Source organism: Muscardinus avellanarius (genome assembly GCF_963383645.1).
Source record: "Muscardinus avellanarius genome assembly, chromosome: 3".
Taxonomy (NCBI): Eukaryota; Metazoa; Chordata; class Mammalia; order Rodentia; family Gliridae; genus Muscardinus; species Muscardinus avellanarius.
Genome location: NC_137788.1, coordinates 80,984,242 through 81,007,197, shown reverse-complemented (window position 1 = coordinate 81,007,197; position 22,956 = coordinate 80,984,242). Strand labels below are relative to the sequence as shown.

At 35.4% G+C, this 22,956-nt stretch overlaps 1 protein-coding gene across 3 annotated transcripts in view; it reads left to right on the top strand.

Moving 5' to 3' along the window:
* Nucleotides 1-2,273: 2,273 nt before the first annotated feature.
* Nucleotides 2,274-22,956, top strand: part of ZNF644 (zinc finger protein 644) — a gene marked incomplete at both ends in the record, with an annotated part of 55,178 nt that continues 34,495 nt past the window's right edge. For all 3 annotated transcript variants that reach the window (XM_080691748.1, XM_080691747.1, XM_080691746.1), the window contains one exon: nucleotides 2,274-2,317. In XM_080691748.1, the coding sequence (XP_080547874.1) occupies nucleotides 2,274-2,317 (44 nt within the window). The remainder of the gene's footprint in view (nucleotides 2,318-22,956) is intronic.

Below are 22,956 nucleotides of genomic sequence, written 5' to 3'. Positions count from 1 at the left end.
TCCTTGAAGATGTAAATTAATTTGTTAGCCTGAGTTTTATTATCTATTATCTGCTTTATCATCTTCTATATCCCATGCATATTTTGGGTTACCACACAGAATTTAATCTCTTATTCAGCTCTCATTGTTAGGCCATTGTTAGGCTTTTACTATCTGCCAGTGACAGTGCTAAAGTGAAATAAAGGAATTCTTGACCTCATTGTGGTGATGCTATGGATCAGAAGATAAGTAAGCGGACAGGGTTGATAGAAAGCTTTCACCTGTTGCTAATGCAATTGAGAAATGGAATTTTACACAGATAAAGAAATTTCAAAAGGCTCTGCCAGGATGGCTGAGCTAAATATTGAAGGATTAATAAAAGGTATTGACAAAATTAAAAGATTAGAAGATAGTAGTTGACCATGTGAAAAGGTATGAAAGTTGAGAGAGCCTGGACCATTCTGGGAATTAAAGAGGTTCAGTATGGTAGAAACATGGATAATAATCAAGCAGTAATTGGAGATAGATAAGGCTGAGATCTTTGATAAGTATTTTAAGCATGGAAGGGCATGTTCACAACAACCAATATAAAGTGACTGCTCATAGTTCTGAGAACAAATTTGAGATGATAGTAAGCTTGGAAATGAAAAAGTTATAGTAATCTAGATAAATTAGTACAGAACTTGAAGCATAGAAAACCATGGTCAGGATAACCAGTATAGACTGACTACTCAGACTTCCAAGAAGGACAAATTTGAGATGATAGTGTTTAGAAATGAAAAAGTTATAGTAATCTTGATAGAGAATTTTATGTATGGTGGTACCACTTTGGGGAATACAAAGTTCAAAATAGTAACAGATTGGTTTCTGGTAGGGGAGAAGAGATGTGTAGAGTTTAGACTGCTGACCTTTTAGAAACTGAAATGTAAAATAGGAGTAGGTAGATTTTTTTTGCAAAGTACATTTTCAGTGAATTTTGGGGGTGTAAGTCACTTTTTAATAGATTTGAGAGTCAAATTGAGGAAACAGCAAAGTATTCTTTGAACAGTGGTGCCGAGCCTTTTGTTAGCACTTAAAGCAGTATAAGTTTTTGTGATAACTATTAACATATTCTTTTATGCCATCTCATACTCTTACTTTTATCTTTTATTATTCTTGGCTTAATTTTGTTATGTATGTGATATTAGATAAGTAGTGATATAGAAATACATTTTTATTTTTACTTTTATTTTTTTGTGGTCCTGGGAATTGAACCCAGGGACATTCTACTTCCAAACTACACCCCTAGTCTTAGTTTATTTTTTTATTTGGAAATAGTCTCACTAAGTTGATGTGAGCCTCACTGAGTTGCTGAGACTGGATTTGAACTTGCTCTCCTCTTGTCTAAGTCTGCCAAGTACTACGATTACAGGTGTGCACCACCACGCCTGGATTACGTTTTTATTTATTTCTATTTTATTTGTGATGCTAGAGATTGAACCCAGAGCATTCTGCCTTTGAGCTACTTCCCCAAACTGATTTTTATTTTTTACTTGGAAAGGCCTCCCTAAATTGCTGAAGCTAGCCTCAAACCTGTGATCATCCTTTCTCAGCCTTCCCAAGTACTAGGAGGCATACACAACTATGCCCGGCTAAAACATGTTTTATTAGTAAATACAGTTAGCTTTCCTTATTCGTGGGTTCTGTATCCACGGATTTAACCAACCCTGTATTGAAAATATTTAGGGGGAAAATGTTTGTGACTTTTTCTCTTTGGTCCCTAAACAGTACTATATTACACAGCATTTATAATATGTAATATGCTATTATATAGCATTTACATTGTATTAGGTATTGTGAGCAATTTAGAGATGATTTAAAGAATATAGAAGGATATGCATAGGTTATCTGCAAAGACCACCATTTTCTATAAGGGACTTGAGCATCTGCAGATTTTTTGAGGGGTTGTGGAACCAAGTTCCTTACATATACTGAGAGATGACTACTAATTTTAGCTATTGCCCTTGCCATACTATTAATAAAAATAAGTTATAGAAAAATTTAGGAAGAGAACCAGAGGTTTGTTTCTCATTGTGAATAGTAATGTTCCTCAAAAAAAAAGGTACTTAATGATCATTTTCTGAGACTTAGATTGGTCTAGTATAACACTACTTTTTTTATACTTTATCAAGAAAAAAATGTTTTGTTGCTTTTAACTTTAAAGAATAGTGTATTGTAGATACTGTTATTCATACCCAAAACAAAACTAAATGATGTTTTTTATATTCATTCTTTTAGGTTTCATTTAATTTCGGATGAGATTGTTCTTGCAGCGAGATGTTAATAAGACAAAATCTGGGTAAGTAGAAGATTACTTTGTTAAATATTTCAAATCACGGTAGGAATAATACAAAAAGTTTGTTTTTAAAAATGTGCTTTCAAAAGTCAAGAATCAAAGATTTTTTTTAGTAAAATTTTAAAATGTGAAAATAGACTTTTTGACAAACAGCTCAATTGATTTGATAGGAGTAAAAAAGCAACTATGAAATTATAGAACTAAATTCTTAGTTTTCTTCCTTACTTTGAGGTTATCTAAAACAAACAAGTTTCTAGTAATTGTTCTAACCTGTTAGCAAATCAAGTCGATCTGGCTTAACCTCAAGATTACTTAACTTTTCACTATTTATTTATTTACAAGATTTGTTGAACTGCTTCATTGCTTTCCTTAGTTGATTATGGTCATTGTGAATAGTCCTTGCTTTTGTGAATTTTACTTTATTATTTCTGTTACTGAAATCCTCCAACTTGTGACTTAAAAAAAAGTCATTATTAAAAAGTTACTGTAGTGTTCAGAATTGTAAATGATTGTTTTAATGTTTTTTTTGTGTGTGTGTGTGTGTGTGTGTGGGTATGTCTACTCAGTGACTTTTCTAACATAGCTTTCTAAGACTCTTAACTCTGGAAAAACTGAATTGTGATTATGTACTTTTGGCTTAGCATGTTAAAGAATGCTTTTTCAAGAATATAAGCTGTTAGGTGCTAAAAATCATATTATTGGCATGTGAATATGGCATCAGAATATAAATAGAGTTAAAAAAGAATACATTCATAAAATTGCAGTTTACTTGGTCTTTCTCTAATCCTACCAAATATCCAAATGTTTTAAGTATCAAAATGTGTTGACTTCAATGTTTGTTTAAAAAAATGCCTATGATGATAAGTGCTATAATTGAGTAATGTATAGTTAATGTAATTTCAACCATCACTTAGTCATACTTCAAAGCAAAAATTTTCTTTCATTGATAGTATGCACTAACAATTCTAGTTTAGTTTATTTACTCTTTTCTGAATAAGTGCTTATTTTTTATTATAGAACCTTTTATGTGGTAGGTTTTGTATGTAGAAATATTTTATTTTTTACTTAATATTGGACTATTTCTTTTTCTAAAGTATTTTATTTTTGTGGCATTTGATATAAAGAACACTATCTTCTTGAGATGGAGAATAAGACAAACTTACAGATTTTGTTTGCTAGTTGAATATATAGTGAGCTTTTGTTCTCATTACTTATTAAGTTTGAGATCGCATGTGGGGTGACAACTGGTTTAACTTATTTGACCTTACTTTATGTTGTTATATAAAATAACAATTTTATATATTTTTTATCATGGTACAATTTACATATGGTAACATGTAAAATTTAAATCATAGAGCTGAATAACTTTTATCTATGTTCACACATTTAACCTTCATCTAGATCAAGATAGAGAAAATTTTAGTATACCAGAAAGTTTCTTGTGTTCTTCCCTTTCCAATCTAGTAGCCTTCCCTTGAGGTAAGCGTCTTTTTGAATTCTATCTGCAGTTTGTTTTAGCTATGTTAGACTTTATAGAGATAGAATTATATATTCTTTTGTATCTTACTTTTGTCATGTTTTTGAGTTTCATCCATGTTACTGTGTGTGTATGTATATATATAAATAAACTATAATTTTTGAGTGTGAGTGGAATTGGGGATTAAACCCAGGGGTATTTTACCATAGAGCTACACTTCCTGCCCCCCTCTGTTTTTTCCATTTTGAAATAGGATCTTTGCTAAGTTACTACACATTAACCTCAAACCTGCAGTCAGTCTCAGCCTTCCAAGTACTGGGATTACAGACATGTGCCAACTGTGCCCAGCTTTCTATAAAATATTTATATGTTCTGTCTATAATTTTGTTTATTAGGTTATCTAAGTCTCTGGCCTTACTTGCCTACCTTTGTATAATCCTTCCCTTTCTCTCTCTCTGTCTCTTTCATTGTCCTTCATTACCTGTAGAATAAAATGTAACCCATGTAACCATGGCATGCATCATTTCATTAGAGCTGTGCTCACAGGCCTAGAATTATATAAATAAACTAAATATATTTCTTGCCCTGGTTCTAGTCCCAAGTATATATTGTTACATTCTCCAACAATTGCCAATACTTTTTCTCCTGGCTACCAGGTTATTTTCTGAAATAGTCTATTCCAAGCATCATATGAGCTTTGAAGTTGGCCTGCCTGTACTGCAATAGGTTGTATTTAAACTGTAAGTTCTTTGAAAGCCAACACCATCCATGTCTCATTTATCGTAGTAGTATAATGCTTAGAATATTTTATGTACTCAGTGAATGTTAAACATGAATCAAGGGACATAGTTCTCATCAGACAAATAGGGATTCAGAATGCTGGCTGGAATGGGAATTGGGCATTGACATTTTAATTGCTGTTTGGCCATATGGAGCCAATGAAGACAATCCAGAGGCAGCATTATAAGCGTTTTGAAAGAGAGAATGTCCTTTAAATCTTTTTTTAATCCAGTTGAATAAAACGACTAATAATACTCTTATTCAGAATTTAAGACTATTATTGACTTTGATTACTATTTCCAAGCAAAGCATTCATTTATATTGTAGAAATTGAAGTATTTGCTACTAGAATATTCTCTTTGTGGGTTTTTACTAGTTATTTATTTAACTTGAAGATTTTCAAAGATGTGTTGGACTATTATAAGTAGATGAGGAAGATTGGTCACATATACAAGAAGTGAAGAAAACTTTTCCTCCTCCCTGATAGTGAAAAATGGAGGATGAAATCTTGAGCTGTAACATTTTTGTTTCCTGTAATTAGGAAGCTTGCTATTTATTGAAAATTTTATTTTGTCATCATAGGTACGTAATACAACATATATAAATGAATGTACTTTCTTAAGAATGAAGCATTTTTAAATTTTCAAAGTATTTTGACTAGTGTTCTTTTTATTTAAAATTTGGCTAGTTGGGTTGGCTGTAGTAGTCACCTGGGATTTTTATGCTTGAAGCTTGACTGCCCTCTAGCAAGTCCAAAGCAAGGCGAAGTTCTCCATTGGGATGCATCTTCTCCTCAATGCAGCTTCTGCTGTGGAGGTTGAACAGAGTTGAATATTGGTTGACCCCTTCGTATGCTATTCATTTCTCTCCGTATCATGATTTTCTTACATCATTACCAAGTATAGAACCTCAATTATCTTTTATTTCATCCTCATGTCAAGTGTGTTTAGTTTTCTTGTTGATTTGGTCATTCAGAGAAATTTAACCATGAAACTGCTTGATATATATGGCTCTATAAAGATTTTAAACTAATTTTTCTCTTCAAAGGCTGATGGGTATACCTCACTTCTAATATTTTCTTTACCATTTGAATTGGGCCCTGAAAAAAGTTGTAGAGTTTTGATTGGAGAATGACTTTAGGAAAGTTGGGGGCGGGGAGAACTTTTATTTTAGTTCTTAGAGATTACTTTGTATAGCAGTTTCTTTCTTCCTTCCTTTCTTTCTTTCTTTCTTGCTTTCTTGCTTTCTTGCTTTCTGTGGTATTGGGGTTCCTGGAAGCCCTTCTACCTCAGGGCTACACTCCCAGACCTATTTTATATTTTTTTATTTGGAAACAGGGTTCATTAAGCCAGCAAGATCCTCCTGTCTCCACCTCTCAAGCATGGGGATTACAAGCGTGCGCCACTATGCCTGGCGTATAGCAGTTTCTTTTAACTGGATGTTTGTATTTCCAAATTTATTGGCATTTTCTTAAATGTATTGGTGTTTATATATATATATATTTTTTGCGGGTATGGGGATGGAACCCAGGGACATTTGACCTCCGAGCTACACCCCCTGCCCTGTTTTTTCTTCTTTATTTTGAAACAGAGTCCCACCAAGTTGCAGAGGGCCTCACTAAGCAGCTGAGGCTGTCCACAAACCATGATCCTCTAGTCTCAGACTCCTGAATGCTGGGATTACAAGTGTGTGCCACCACGCTGGGCTTGAAATTCATTGTTTTGAATTACTTCTTAGTTTTGTTCTTTTGAACTATTTAAACAAATATGATTTTTTTTTTTTTTTTTTTTTTTGGTGGTACTGGAGGTGGAACCCAGAGGCTTTCTACCTCTGGGCTATACTCCCAGACCTGTTTTATATTTTATTTGGAAACAGTCTAAGTTGCTGAGTGCCTCACTAAGTAGCTAACTAAGGCTGGCTTCAAACCTGTGTGATTCTCCTGTTTCAGCCTCCCAAGCGCAAGGATTACAAGCATGTGCCACCATGTCCGGCATAACAAATCTGATTTTAAACCCATCAATAAATAATCCTGTGAAAGTCTTCATATTGGTATTAATTTAATTATTTCAGTTACACTTAACAATATCAGGTTCAGAATAATAATGGCTTGAGGTAAGGTGCATAGTTGTAAAGGTTGCACCTAAGTTTTCTGACTTCTTAGTGACTGTTCTTTTGAGGTGACTGTTAAAGGTGATATTTGAAACTTTTGGACTAAAGGCCTCCCTGTAATCTAATTGGTGTTCAGTAAATATTCATTTAATGTTTTATTGGTTCATCTAATGGTGCATGAATTGGTTGTTGGTTTTTAGCTCATACTTGATACTAGTTCCTAGTCTTAGGAAGAAAGATTATTAGACATGAAATTAGAAGTTTCAGTGTTGTGATAGTCTTATGTTCCTGAAAAGTAAGGGCACTATGTGTTTGATTTGTTAATGTATATTTAAGCACCTAGGGCAACAAATATTTATTGAATGATCAAATGGAAATATTACCTTATAGAAGAATGACAAACTGAAACTTGAAGGAAGTTGATAATTTATCTAGATAGAAATTTGGGGAAGGACTTTTAGTAGAAAAAAACAGCGTATATAAAAGATGAGAGGTAAGTGAAAGGGAAAATTGGTAGAACTGAAAAAAAAACCCCACGTTTTTGAGTATAGAATTCAACATAAGGTGTGGGGAGTTGAGTGGCTTTTCCTGAGATGGCTGGGCCATTTTATTGACACTTTTATAAACCATTTAAAAGGAATTTGGATTAATAAATTAATGAGAAACCATTGAGGGAGTTAAAATGTAAGGAAAGGATGTGATAATATCTGTGGGATTATTGTTGTTCGGGGCTGGGAATGGAACCCAGGGCCTCATGAATGTTTATGCACATGTCCTACTGTTGAGCCCCTTTCCACCTAAAATATTGATACTTTAATGTCTAATATGATACTTTAATATCTAATCAAATTTTCTCAATTAAGTAATAGCAGTGGCATATACTGAAGCCCTGTGATTAGAAGGAAAATGGATGGGGGATTAGAGAGGTGACTAGTGAGTTGGATCCAGGGCATTGTACCTCCGTGCTACACCTCTAGTTCTATTTTTTAGTCTTTTTATTTTTTGCAACAGGGTCTCACTGAGTCGCAAAGGGTCTCGCTAAGTAGCTGAGGCTTTCAGGGAACCTCTATCCTCCAGTCTCTGCCTTCTGAATGCTGAGATTAAAAGCGTGTGGCACCACACCCAGCTTCTTTGGACTCTTCTTGGCGTGCCTATCGAATATTTCTTCCCTCCCTATAAGGAAAGATACTTCTCATAATAGGCTTATTAGGGGAAAAAGGGAAAGTAAAAAACTGACCTTCTGCTGGGGTGTGGTGGCGCAGCTTTTAATCCCAGTACTTGGGAGGCTGAGATAGGAGGATTGCTGGTTGAAGGACAGCCTCAGCAAATAGTGAGATTTTTATCAACCTAGCAAGACTCTTTCAAAATAAAAATAAAATAGGGCTAGGAATGTAGCTCAGAAGTACTAGGAATTTCCTGGGTTTGATCCCTAGTGCAACCAACAAAACAAAACAAAACTGACCTCCCAAAGTAATATGGCCTGTTTCTGCTGTTTTCAAACGCAGTCACATGTTGAGCTGTTTGGGTTCAGGGGTTCAACATATGAATTTGGGCTGGACACAAGTGAATTTGTAACAATGAGCTCAAAATATTCTTCTGCATAAATGATTTAATAGGGTGAATTAAATTACCCAGAATTATTTATTAGATGCTGCTTACTGAAGAATATCTGTCAAAGATGATGACTTTGATTTTTGTAATGAATACTTAACCATAACTTTAAAATATAATAATAAGATGTAATGTACTGACCAGATTTGTGACTTTTGGTTTGCTGTGGTCAATAAATATGCATTTATTTATCAGTATATACTTAAAGTATTTAGGGAGAGAGCTATAAATCTGGGGAGTAGTTACAGTAAACCCTAATTTTATGTACTTATGGCACGATTTTGTAGGGAGTGCTAAGGATTAAATCCAGGGCTTCAATATGCTAAGACTGTACTCTTACCCCTCAGCAACACCCCTACCCCCACAAATTTGTTTTAAGAATTTATTCTAACCTATTTTAATTATCATTATGGTATTACCATTAAAGAAACAGTAAGTTTGTACTTACTGTCAAAATTATATAGTTCAGTTTGGGTATAGTCATTGTTTATATACCAGGAAGCTAATGATAGAATAATAAGTGCTATGAAGATTTAAATTATTCTTATTTTCTCAATTTAGAAAAGTAGTAATAGTATTGGAACCATTGTCTAGAGTGTGCTTGTTTCTCACATCACATATTAAAATGAAATATATGGCCATATTGCCACCGGCGGCAGCAGCAGAGAATTCACCGAATCCAGTACAGCTACATCTGCGTACTCAAGAACAGTGAGTCAAATTGCGGGCCACAGAGGAGAAATCCCAGTACTGTACTCCCTGGGACTTGACCCAGTGGGGGAGGGGCGGTGGCAGAGATATCACACCATAGGAGAACGTGCAACCTGGCACTCCCCACAGTCTAAAGCAGCCTCTCTCGACTCTCTGGGTTGGAGACTCTGTGATAAAACCCAGTAAAGGAGTAGTGGGGTCTGAGATACTACTGACTCGAGATCCAGAACACCTTAAGTGAAGTCATAGTGACCTAAGGGAAGAACCCAGAGAAGGCACACAAACTTCCGAAATCATGGGAAAGAGGAATAATACTGGAGCAATGAATGCCCACAACCCCACAACATCAGAACCCGATAAAACAGATTTCTAGAAGATCAAATCAGGAAAATAACTGTAGAAATAATAGAGGTGCTTCGAAAAGAACTCAGAGAGAGCCAAAAAGAGATAAAGGATGCAATTAATGAAGTAAAGGCCTCAATTCAAAGCACAAACAACCGATTAGACCACATGGAGAACAGAATCTTGCTCTTAGAAGATGATCATTCCAAAAATGAACGCATAGTTTCTAATCTAGGAAAAAATATCCGACAGCAGGAATCTGATATTGAAGAAATATGGGCCCATTTTAAGAGAGCTAACCTAAGAATAATTGGAATAGAGGAGGGAAAAGAAAGTGAAACCAAAGGGATCAACAATCTCTTCAAGGAAGTAATAGCAGAAAATTTTCCAAACATAGAGCAAGAGGTTGATACACAGATCCAGGAAACTTATAGAACTCCCTTTAGACAGGATCGGAGAAGAGGATCCCCACGCCACATAATTGTCAAAATGACCAATGTGGAAGCCAAGCAGAGAATCTTAAAGGCAACAAAAACAAAGGGCCAAGTGACATTCAGAGGCAAACCAATTAGAATCACTCCAGACTTCCCAAATCAAGTCATGAGAGCCAGAAGGGCTTGGAGTAACATATTCCCAACTCTGAAAGAAAACAACTTCCAGCCAAAAATTTCCTACCCAGCAAAACTTTCCATCAAATTAGATGGAGAAATAAGAAGTTTCCACGACAAACAGAAACTGAAGGAATTTATGTCTTCAAAACCAGCGCTAGAGAAAATACTCAAAGAGATTAACTACAAAGAAGAAATAGGTAACACACACCAGAACCAGAGAAACAAGAGTTTCCATCCAACAGACAACTAAGATTGGTTATCTGTGGAGATTCATTATTTATGTTAGTCTTTTACCTATCTCTAAATAGTATTGTTTGCCTTTATTGTTGTTAATTTTTAGGATTTCTAGTTGGAATATTAATATACCTTCAGATATAGCATTTGGAAATATTTTATCCCATTCTATTAATAACTGTTAACTCTGTTTACATTGTCTTTGGATATACAATATTTTTTTTATTTTTTAGGGAGTTTGTATACTCTTCTGTTGCCTGTGTCATTGAAATCATATCCAAGAAATCACTGCCAATTTCAATATTGTGAGGTTTTATGACCCAGATTTTCTCCTAAAAGTTTATAGTCTTAAGATTTATATTTAGGTCTTTTATCTATTTTGAGTTAATATTTGTATATGGGATTAGGTAAGGGTCCAACTTTATTCTTTTCCATGTAATTATTATGTTTCAACAATATTTAGTTAAAAGATTATTATTTCCACCACCAAATGTTCGTGGAAACCTTGTCAAAAATAACTTGACAATATAGTGAAGAATTTAGCTCTAGGCTTTTATTTAACTCCAGTGGTTTATATATCTGCCTTTAGAATAGTACTACACTGTTTCAATTATTGTAGCTTTATATGGTTTGAAATCAGAAAATATATATCTTCTAGCTTTGTTCTTTTTCAAGATCGTTTTGGGTATCTAGAGTCCATATTCCATATTAGGATAGATTTTTTTTTCTGAAAAATAAATATATAAATATATGATAGTTTCACCTAAAAAAAATAGAAAAAAAATTTTCTGGTAAGAAAGTAAAAAGAAATATTGAAATGTTATCTTTAAGTCATCAAAAGCTTGGTATCAGACAAATGAAACTGTTATGTGAGATTATCATTTTTAAGTTTGGATAAATTGCTATAATACTAGATGTCAACCACTAAGCCAAGAATGGGAGGGAGGGATGGGGAGAGAATGGGGTGGGGATCGGGTGGGGGCTGACTGGGAGTTGTGTGCATGTATGTCTACAAAAGTTTGTATCCCACTATGATGTATGAATACAGTGCATCAATTAAAAAAATAAAATAAAATATTAAAAAAAAAAGAAAAAGAAATATACACTCCCCAAACTGAAATATAGGAAATTAGCTAGTTGATTAGGTTTTAATTTTTTTTGGGTGGGAGATAAGTTGCCTATTTTCTCCTCATTTTGATATTATCCTGTAGTGAACTATATTGCTTATATAGCCTTTTAAATTTTTAGTACATATCAATTCCTTTATATATATTTGATGTTATTTACTTCAAGGTAAAAATGACTGATGAGGCATGTGAGTGAATATGACTTACATATATACACTAATTGATATAAGGCCTATAATACCAAATTATTTTTCGTGTGTGTGGTACTGGGAATTGAACCTAGGGGCCTTCTACCTCTGAGCCACACTCACAGCCCTATTTTTTTATTGTTTATTTTGAAACAGGGTCTCACAAGTTGTGGAGGGTCTCACTAAGTAGCTGAGGTTGGCTGTGAACCTGTGATACTCCTGCCTCAACCTTCCAAGTACTGGGATTCTGAATATGCATCACCACATGCGGCTTTCCATACACTTTTGATTGATTGTATAGTAATATATTAAGATAAGTTTGAAAAAAAAAAGACAAATTTGTATCTTTAGTACACACACTGGTGACTATAGAGGGCCTACCAAGAGCCATGTAGTGTATCTGATGAAACCAGTTGAAGTTAAAAGGAAAATTTGCTTTAAGTTCTGTAATTGACTGATTGCAGCAACTTATTGTTCATTTATAGTTAGCTTATTTTTTTCTGTGTCCCTTCATTTAGGCTGCCCACCACCTTCTAGTTGCTCAAAACACAGTTCATGCAACATAAGGCAGGGTTCTTTTGGAATCATGGGGAGGAGTTTTCTTGTAACTTAGCTCCATAGGGAGAGAAACCATAATCATTTGGGCCTAGTTTGAATATTTGAAAGCTGAAAGGAGCAGTTCTGCAAGAACATATGACAGAGGAACTTGAGAGAGTTGAGGAAGGCTTTCCATAATAAATGACCTTGAGAACTAATCTGAAGGGAGATTATGAGTTAACTAGATTTGTGTGATACAGGGTTAAAGAGCAGAGGATATCAAACCAAGTGAACTGCATATACTGAGGCCCTATGATTAGAAGGAAAATGAATGGGGTTTAGAGAGGTGACTAGTGAATTGGATCACTGAGGACTGGTGGGAGGAAAGGGTGAGACCGAAGTGGAGAGGTATGCAGGGCCCAGCACAACTATTTCAGCTGTATTAAGGATTTGAAGCTATGTTCTGAGAGAAAGGATAATAGCTACTATTTTAGATACCAGGGACATGTCAGTGAAAAAAACATGTCTTTGTCTTCTAAAAGCGTATAGTGGGAGAGAAAAAAAAAAAACCCAATCAAATATATTAGTAAGAATACCTGTGTGCTCTATATGAACTATGAAGAAAAATATAAGTAGAGAGGTGAATAGAATTACTATCTTATTTAGAATGGTCTAGGAAGAATTATGAAGGAGATAATTAGGCACACATGTGAAGGAACTGGTCCATACATGTGGTTGGAGGTAGAACTTAAGGTAGAGAACATTAAGGGCAGGTAGAGTACCTGAAACATGGTCAAAGAATAGCAAGGAGGCCCATGTGAGTGGTAGAGGATGAAGTCTAAAACTAAGCACATTGTAATTGGATTGAACATGAACTATATGACACTATTTTGATAAAGTTTAATACTAAAATTTGTCATTTGCTGGTAGGACTTCATGATATAAAATATTTTGAGCTAGGTTTGATGGTATAATTCCAGTATTTGGGAGGCTGATCACAGGTTTGTGGTCAGCCTCAGCTACTTAGTGAGGCCCTCCCCAACTTTAAGATCTATGTTTTGTCCTCCTTCTTTCCCTCCCCCTCACTCTTTTATGAGTAAAGATATGACTATTTTGGGGAGTATTTTTTAATTGAAAATAAATGGCACACATTTAAACTGTACTTGGTGCGCTCTCCCTCCCATCCCCGTTTCCCCTCCCCCCACCTCTCAACAATATAGCATGGTCCAGGGTAACCATGCTATATATTCATAATTTTACATATTCGGATGTAGCCCCTCATTAATCAAGTTCAGCCTTCTTCCTCTCCTATCCTTTCATTCAAACTTTGCTGAGATTTCCCTTCCATTATCGGGAGTCCCTCTGGTATCCCCAATGCTTCCTAGTTTGGAATATTAGAGGAAAGATATGTCCCTACTCTTTCTGCCTCACTTTCTTTTTGCGGTACTGGGGATGGAATCCAGGATCATTCTACCTTTGAGCTACATCCCCCGCCCATTTTTTTTTATTTTTTATTTTGAAACAGGGTTTACTAAGTTGTGGAGGGCCTAAGTAGCTGAGGTTGGCTGCAAATCTGTGATCCTCCTGTCTCAGCCTCCCAAGTGCTGGGAATATAAGCATGCGCCACCACACCCAGCTTTGTCCCTTTTTTTTTTTTTTTTTTTTGGTGGTACTGGGGGTGGAACCCAGAGGCTTTCTACCGTCGGGCTATACTCCCAGACCTATTTTCTATTTTATTTGGAAACAGGGTGTCACTAAGTTGCTGAGAACCTCACTAAGTAGCTGAGGCTGACTTTGAACCTGTGCAATCCTCCTGTCTCAGCCTCCCAAGCACAGGGATTACAAGCGTGTGCCACCACGCCTGGCTTAGCTTTGTCCTTTTTAAAGTAAGAAACATATACTCTTAACTCACAAGTTCAAATATAGAGTGGAGTGTTTTGAGTTGAATTATGTCTCCCCACCATACCCCATATTTCTGTATTAAGATCTAACCTCCTACTCCCCGGAGTGTGACCTTATTTGGAGATAGGATTTGGAGATAGGATATGTATGTGGTATGTATATATGTATGTATTTGAGATAGGATATATACATACATACATATATGTGTGTGTGTATATATATATGTATGTATGTATGTATATGTATATATGTATGTTTTGGAGATAGGGTATGTATGTATGTATGTATGTATGTATGTATGTGTTTGGTACTAGGGACTGAACCCAGGGGAGTTCTATCTCTGAACCATAATCCCAAGTACTGGGATTACAAGTGTGTGCCACCATGTCTGGTTGGAGATAGGGTCTTTACAAAGATGCTGAGTTAAGGTGATAATGGTGGGCCTTACTCCAATTGTAACATGTATTTTGATAAAATGGGGACATTTGAGCACCAAGATATTCATAGTGGGAGGACGATGGGAGAAACATTGGAAGAATATGGCCATTGGAAGTCAAGGGAGATCTAGAACAGATCCTTTCCTCACAACCCTTAGAAGGAACTAACCCCACTGATACCTTGATCTCAGATTTCTAGCATCTGGGACTGTGAAAATAAATTTCTGTTATTTTAAGTCATCCAGTATGTAATATTTTGTTCTAACAGTCCTAGCAAACTAACACAGGTTTTAGATAAAGAACACAAGTTGTTTCTCTACTCCTCCTTTGCTCTTTCTCCTCCCCCCTCCACACCTAGCAAGGGTAACAGAACACTAGGAAACCTTTCAGACCTTTTGCTCTTTCAGCTTGTGTGCGTGAGTGCACTTATATCTTTTAGGAAAATGTGGTTTTGAAATATAAATCCTACAGCATTATAGTCATAGTTCCTTGCCTTCTAAGAAAGTTTTAACTTTATAATTCTGTCATAACACATATAACTGCTTTCCAAAAAAGTTAACCTCTTCTCTTGTTTCTAAACTTTCATCAAGATTATACAATTGTTTTTTTTCCATTCCAATATAATATTTCAGTATATCTTTTTCTGTTACTTCCAGGTGATATTTTAGGAAAAGAATTTGCTACCACTTGGTGGCACTACACAGCTTAAAATCAATTAGATTGTCTGTTGTTAACTGTTGTTTTTCACAAATGACTAAATTCAGAGGGGATCTATTTGATATGAGCAACTTAATATTGAAAATGTATCATTTTTGTTGTGCAGATACAATAATTATTGGGATTGGGAAATATGGTTCTTATTAAAATGTGATGGAATATAAAAATCTAAGCCAAGGCTAAGTTTAGTGGGTAGGTATACATTTTTGGTAAATCTCCTTTAGTTCAGGTATAATTTGTCATTTGTGTAATTTGTCATTCTACCTTAATCCTATAAGTCTGTATGTAAGAAAAATATTTTAAATATTAGTAACAAACATCTTCAGCTTTAATATTAATTAGCATTTTTCAAGGTATGTATTTTATTTTATCTTATGTAAAGTGAAAAAGCTGAAATTTTTCAGGTGATCAAGGTAAATAAAACATTAGGAATATAAAATTTAAAGATATTTAATGGGTTTTTCTGTAGTATATTGAAAACCCAAGCCATTCTTTTTTAGGATCTTTTACCCATTTTATTTAATTATACAAAGGATCTTGAAGTATAAGAAGTGAAAATATATCATGTTTCAAGACATGATTTTTACTCCTGAATAATTGACTAATACCATAATAAGTATTTGTCTAATATATTGTTTTCCAGCCAGGTGTGGTGGCCCATGCTTGTAATCTCAGCATTTGGAAGGCTGAGACAGGAGGATTGCAGGTTCATAACCAGCTTCAGCTACTTAGTGAGGTTCTCTGCAGCTTAGTGAGACCTTGTTTCAAAATAAAGAAAAAAAGTTGGGCATGGTGGTACACGCTTGTCATCCCAGCATTTGGGAGGCTGAGACAGGAGGATTGCAGGTTCGTGGCCTGTCTTAGGTACTTAGTGAGGTCCTCTGCAACTCAGTGTGATTCCTTGTTTCAAAATAAAGAATAAAATATTGGGCTAGAGTGTAGCTTGGAGGTAGAATGTCCTTGTAGTTCCATTCCCAGTACTACCAGAAAGAAAGAAAGAAAGAAAGAAAGAAAGAAAGAGAGAGAGAGAGAGAGAGAGAGAGAGAGAGAGAGAGAGAGAGAGAGAAAGAAAGAAAGAAAGAAAGAAAGAAAGAAAGAAAGAAAGAAAGAAAGAAAGAAAGGAAGAAAGGGCTGGGGGTATACCTCAGAGGTAGAATGCCCCTGGTAGAATACTCTTCTATTTCCAGTACCACACACATACACAAACACACACACAAAAAGAGTAATAATATATTACTTTCCAGGTTATATATAAAACACAAAAGATAGCACTTTATATATTTTTAGAAATTAAAATAAAATATGTACAGGAAAATGTTAAAAGTGTAAATTTATAGCTCAGTGAATTGCCACAAAGTAAACATTTTCTGCTGTCAGCAAGCCAGAACCCCTGTGTTTTCTTTCCCAATCACTATTCTTTTCCTTTTTCCTGGAATAGCCACTAGGCTAACTTCAAATAATGTTTTTTTTCTTTGCTTGCTTTTGAACTTTTATATAAATAGAAGTATACAGTAGTACTATTTAATCCCTGGCTTATTTTGGTCAACATTATTTTTGGGAGATTCTTCAATATTGTCAGATATAGGTACAATTCACTTCTACGATTTTATGATTTATCTTTTTACTATAGGATTTGGGGGCTGAATAATGCTGTCATGAACATTTTTTAAAAAAACATGTTTCTTAGTCATGTTATAGTTTAGATCTGGAATGTCCCCCAAAGTATCATGTGTTGATGGCTTGGTCTTCAATGTAGCAGTGTTCATGGGTGGGACTTTTAGAAAGTCATTTCATCATGAAGACTTTAACCTCATGAGTGGACTAATCTGTTCATAAGGTGGTAGAAACTTCAGAAAGTGGGGCCTAGCCAGGAGTGGTGTGGTGGCACATGCTGGTATTCCCAGCATTTGGGAGGCTAAGACTGGAGGATCTCCGCTCGCGGACAGCCTCAGCTACTTAGTGAAGCCCTCCGCAACTCAGTGAGACCCTGTTTCAAAATAAAGAATAAAAAATAGGGGGTGTAGCTTGGAGGTCAAATGCCTCTGGGTTCCATCCCCAGACCCGCAAAAAAAAAAAAAAAAAAAAAAAAGGAAGGAAGGAAGAAAAAGAAAGTGGAGCCTAATTTGAGAAAGTAGCCCCTTGGGAACTGTACTTTGTTTCTCTCCTTTCCTGCCACCACAAGGGGAGCAGTTCTGTTGTTCTACCACTTCCTGCTATGAGTTTTCTTTTGCTAAAGGTCCAAATCACTGGGACCAAGTAAGCATAGTTGAAACCGTGGAAACTGAGCCAAAATAAATCTCCTCCTTTAAGTTGTTTTTCTCAGGTATTTTGCCATGATAAAAAGGTAAAACAGTGTGTATGTGCAACATTTATGTTAGATGGATACCAGATGATGATTCTGGGTCACCAATGTGTGAAGTAACATAATTGTTTTCAAAATAGTTGTATGATCTCTTCAGTAGTATATGATTGTTCTTGTTGCTTTATATCCTCATAAATGCTTGGTATAACAGTCTTTTTTTAATTTTAGCCCCTCTTGAGAATGAGTTTTCCTGATTTCAAATAAAATTTAGTACTTTTTTATAATTTTTTTTTATTTATTTTTTTTTTTTAGTTTCTTCTCCCACCTCACCAGTTTTTTCCTCCTCTTCTCTTCCATTGGGGTTTCTATCCTTTTGTTTTTAGGAATTTTAATATGTTCTAGTTATAAGCTCTTAGTTCATTAAATTTATTAAAAATATATCCTACTTTGCCTTGAATTTCCTCTCAGTGTTATCTTTTAATGAAAGGAGGGTCTTAATTTTAGTGCAGCTCAATTTATGATTGTTTTCCTTTATTTTCATAACTGAGTGGGTGTAATACTCCTGGCAACTGGTAGGTTGGGGTAGGGATGCTGCCAAAATGCAACCATACTACAATGTATAAAATAGTTATCTAGCCGGTGTCACTAATAATAAGGTTGCTTTTTCCCCTAGATACCAGTAGTACTCAGCCAGTATGACAGTCTAGAATGTCTCCACACATTTCCAAATGATTTAAACCCAGTCGATATTATTTGAACTTAGAAAAAAGTTTTAATCGTTTATTTTTAAAATAGTATCTCGTTACATGGTAATATAAATAAAAATTTATGAAAAACATACTTTGTATAATAATGTTTAGTGAGAAAAGCAGCATTGTTTTGCATTAAAAAATCTCTTAAATGCCTTAAAGTTGTTTTTATTCTCATACCTGCTTCTGTTTTAATGTTAGGATATTACAGGTCATATGTCTTCTGGAAAACTCAATTGTACACTGGTGATAAAATGAGAATGAAAAAGACAAATATAGTTCTGGTATTATGAAAATAGTTTTGGTATTTAAGTATTTTCTTTCTATAGTTAATTAGTGGTCCCATTCAAAACACTCTTCTTTCCCTACTAAATGGTCTTGGTACCTTTGTTGAAAGTCAGCTGGCTATAGGGTATTGGGTTTATTTCTGTACTTTCAATTTTATTCCGTTGGACTATATGTCTACCTCTCTGCCAATCTCAGTTTTGCTATTATACTTTTGTATTAAGTTTTCAAAGCAGGTTGTATAAATGGTCCTACATTGTTTTTCTTTTTCAACATTATTTTTTACTATACAGGGCTTCTTGCAGTTTTATAGGAATTGAGGATCTGCTTTTTTTTATTTCTGCAAAAAGGCCTTTAGCATTTTGATAAGGATGCATTAAATCTGAAAAACACTTTAGGGAGTCTTGAAATCTATGAATATGGCCTATATATTTAATTTCTTACAGCAGTGTTTGATAGGTTTAGTATTCATGTCTTTTACCTCTTTGGGTATATTTATTTTTAGAATATTTTTAAATTATTGTTTTGGATGCTATTTTAAGTAGAATTTTCTTAATTTCTTTTTCAGACCATTCATTGCTAGTCTATAGAACCACAACTGGATTTTTGGGTGTTAACATCATATCTACAAGTTTGCTGACTTTATCTAGTAGTTTTTGTGTGTATGTGCATGCGCATGTGTACACACATACTATGGCGTTTTCTTTATATAAAGAATAATTTCATCTTCATGTAGAGATCATTTTTCTTTCTATTCAATTTGGATTTTTTTTCCCCATACTGGGGATAGAACCTAGGGACATCCTACTTTAGAGCTACATCCCAGCCCTATTTTTTATTCTTTATTTTTATTCATTATTTTGAAACAGCGTTTCATATATATCATATTGATTTTCTTTCTCATGTTGAACCACCCTTGCATTCCTGGGATAAATTCCACTTGGTTTTGGTATTTTTTTTAGAATTTTATTGGTACAATGTAATTATTTACTGTAGTGCAGCTCAAAGCGATGCATTCATATATACTCACAATCTCTTGTTTGTATGTTATTTGGTTTGTTTCTCTCCTCAAGCCTAATTTCCCCCTCCATTCCCTTCTCTCCTGATCCCATTCCACTGGTCTATATCTTCATTATCTTGAAGTCCCATTTCTTTTCTTTCTTTTCTTTTCTTTTCTTTTTTTTTTTTTTTTTTTTTTGGTGGTACTGGGGTTCCTGGAAGCCCTTCTACCTCCGGGCTACACTCCCAGACCTACTTTATATTTTTATTTGGAAACAGGGTCTCTTAAAGCCAGTGCGGCTGGCTTCGAACCTGCGCAATCCTCCTGTCTCTGCCTCCCAAGCGTGGGGATTACAAGCGTGTGCCACCACGCCCGGCGTCCCCTTTCTTTTCTATTTTCTCTCTAGCTTCCACATATAAGAGAAAACATATCCCTTGACTTTGTGTGTTTGGGGGGGTACTGGGGGGTGGAATCCAGGAGCTTTCTACCTCTGGGCTATACCCCCAGCCCTATTTTTATATTTTATTTGGAAACAGAGTCTCACTAAGTTGCTGACAGCCTCACTAAGTAGCTGAGGCTGGCTTCGAACCTGTGCGGTCCTCCTGTCTCAGCCTCCCAAGCGCTGGGATTACAAGCGTGGGTCACCATGCCAGACATCCCTTGACTTTTTGAGACTGATTTCATCTCAGTATAATGTTCTCTGGTTCCATCCACTTTCCTACAAATGATATAATTTCTTCTTTATGGCTGCGTAGAACTCCGTTGTGTGTATATAGCACATTTTCTTCATCTATTTATCTGTTGCCAGACACCTAGGTTAGTTCCATAATTTGGCTATTGTGATTTGTATCACAATACAATATGCATGTATCACTATAATATTCTGACTTTTTAATTATTCCTGAAAATATACAGAGGAGTGGTTATAGCTGGGTCATACGGTGATTCCATTCCTAGTCTTTTGGAGGAAACTCCATACTGATGTTCATAGTAGCTATATTAATTTACAGTTCTGCCAACAGTGTATAAGCATTATTTTTTCCAGCATTTAGTATTGTTAGTTGGTTTATTTTTTGTTTTTTTGTTTTTTTGCATTACTGAGGAATGGGACCCAGGGGCATTCTACCTTCGAGCTACATCTCCAACTCTATTTTGTATTCTTTATTTTGAAATAAGGTCTCACTGAGTTGCAAAGGGCCTCACTAAGTAGTAGAGACTGTCTGCGAACCCTCCTGTCCCAGCCTCCCAAATGCTGGGATTACAAGTATGTGCCACCACACCTGGCAGTAGTATTAGTATTCTTGATGATTGCCATTCACACTGGAGTTAGATGGAATCTCAGTGTAGTTTTGATTTGCATTTTCCTGGTTATTAATGTTGAATATTTTTTCATATATTTTGTCGACCATTTTTATTTTTTCTCTTAGGCAATGTCTATTCAGCTCAGTTGATTACAAAAGCAGTTGCCTGCTTTTGGCTTTGGGGTTATTTGTTCTTTTAGTGTTAAATTTTTGAGTTCTTTACATGCTCTTATTTTTGTTGTACAAAAACTTTTTACTTTCATACCATGTCATTTATTGATTCTCATTTTTATTTCCTGAAAGTAATGTGCTTTGAGGATTTTTTGTTTATAATCATAAGTGTCTATAGTTTTCTTTTAGCATCTTTGTTAGCAGAATGCTGAGCTCATAAAATGTATTAGGACATGTTCCCTTCTCATCCATAGAATTTACCAGGAGAACCATCAGGTCCTTTGAGAGACTTTTCCTTTGAGGGTGGTTTATTTTATTTCTGATTTAATCCGTATTTATTATAGATTCTTTAAGAATTTCTTTTTCTTCTTCAGCTAGTTTTGGTAGTTTGTTTCTAGATTAGCTAATTTGTTGATTATCTAGTTGTTCATGGTACCCTAATAATCTTTAATTTTTCTCAATTCTGCAGTAAGGTTTTCACCTTTTTTTTCAGTATTGGAGATAATTCTACCTCTAAGCTATACCCCCAGCCCTTTTTTTAAAATTATTTATTTATTTATTAGATTTTTTGTGGGGGGGTACTGAGGGTAGAACCCAGGGGCCTTTTCTACCTCCAGGCTATACTCCCAGACCTATTTTATACCTTATTTGGAAACAGGGTCTCTCTCCCTAAGTTGCTGAGAACCTCACTAAGTAGTGAGGCTGGCTTCAAACCTGTGGGATCCTCCTATCTCAGTCTCCCAAGTGCGGGGATTACAAGCATGTGCCACCACACCCGGCTTTTATTATTTATTTTGAAACAGAGTCTTAAGTTGTAGAGGCCTCACTAAGTAGCTGAGGCTGGCCATGAACCTGAGATCCTCCAGTCTCATTCTCCCAAGTACTGGTATTACAAGTGAGCGCCAACCACACCCGGCTTCCACTTTTTTAAAATAATAATTTGCATTCTATTTTTTTCTGAATCAATTTCTTTGTTAATTTTGTAGATCTTTTCAAAGAATCAAATTTTTATTTCACTGATTTGGGGGGTACCAGGGATGGAAACCAGGGTCATTATACCCCCGAGCTACACCTCCACCCCTATGTTTTTATTTTATTTTATTTTATTTTATTTTATTTTATTTTATTTTATTTTATTTTGGTGGTACTGGGAGTGGAACCCAGAGGCTTTCTACTTCCGGGCTATACTCCCAGATCTATTTTATATTTTATTTGGAATCAGGGCCTCACTAAGTTGCTGAGAGCCTCACTAAGTAGCTGAGGCTGGCTTCGAACCTGTGCTATCCTCCTGTCTCAGCCTCCCAAGTGTGGGGATTACAAGTGTGCGCCACCACGTCCGGCCACCCCTATGTTTTTTTTTTGTTTGTTTGTTTTTTTTGTTTTGTTTTGTTTTGGAAACAGGGTCTCACTGAGTTGCGGAGGGCCTCGCTAAGTAGTTGAGGCTGTCCGAGAATTGTGATCCTCCGGTCTCTGCCTCCCAAATGCTGGGATTACAAGAGTGCACCACCATGCCTGACCTATATTTCACTGATTTTTTAAAAAAATTTAAATTATTAAAAATTGTACACACAAACACAACAGGTACCGTGTACTGTTTAAATCAGGTTAAATATGCCCAGTCAAATATGTATCTTTTATTATTTTATTTTTGTGGTACTGGGAATTGAACATAAAGGCATTCTACCTCCAGTCTATACCCAGACCAGTTTTATTTCTTATTTGGAAACAGAATCTTACCAGGTTGGTGAGAGGCTGTCCTCAAACCTGCAGTCCTCCTGTCTCAGCCTCTCAAGTACTAGGATTACAAAAGTGCACCACTATGCCCTGTGTATCATTTCTTTATGATGAAAACACTCAGAATCCTTTCTTCTAGCTTTTGAAATTTTTATCATTATATATGGTCACCTTACTGTGCAGTGACATATTAAAACTACTTACTGCTAACTATAATTTAGTACTCTTTAATCAACCTTTTCCCATCCTTCCCCCTTCTAGTCTCCTCTTCTAGTAATGATGGTTATACTCTCAACTTCTGAGATAACTTTTTTATT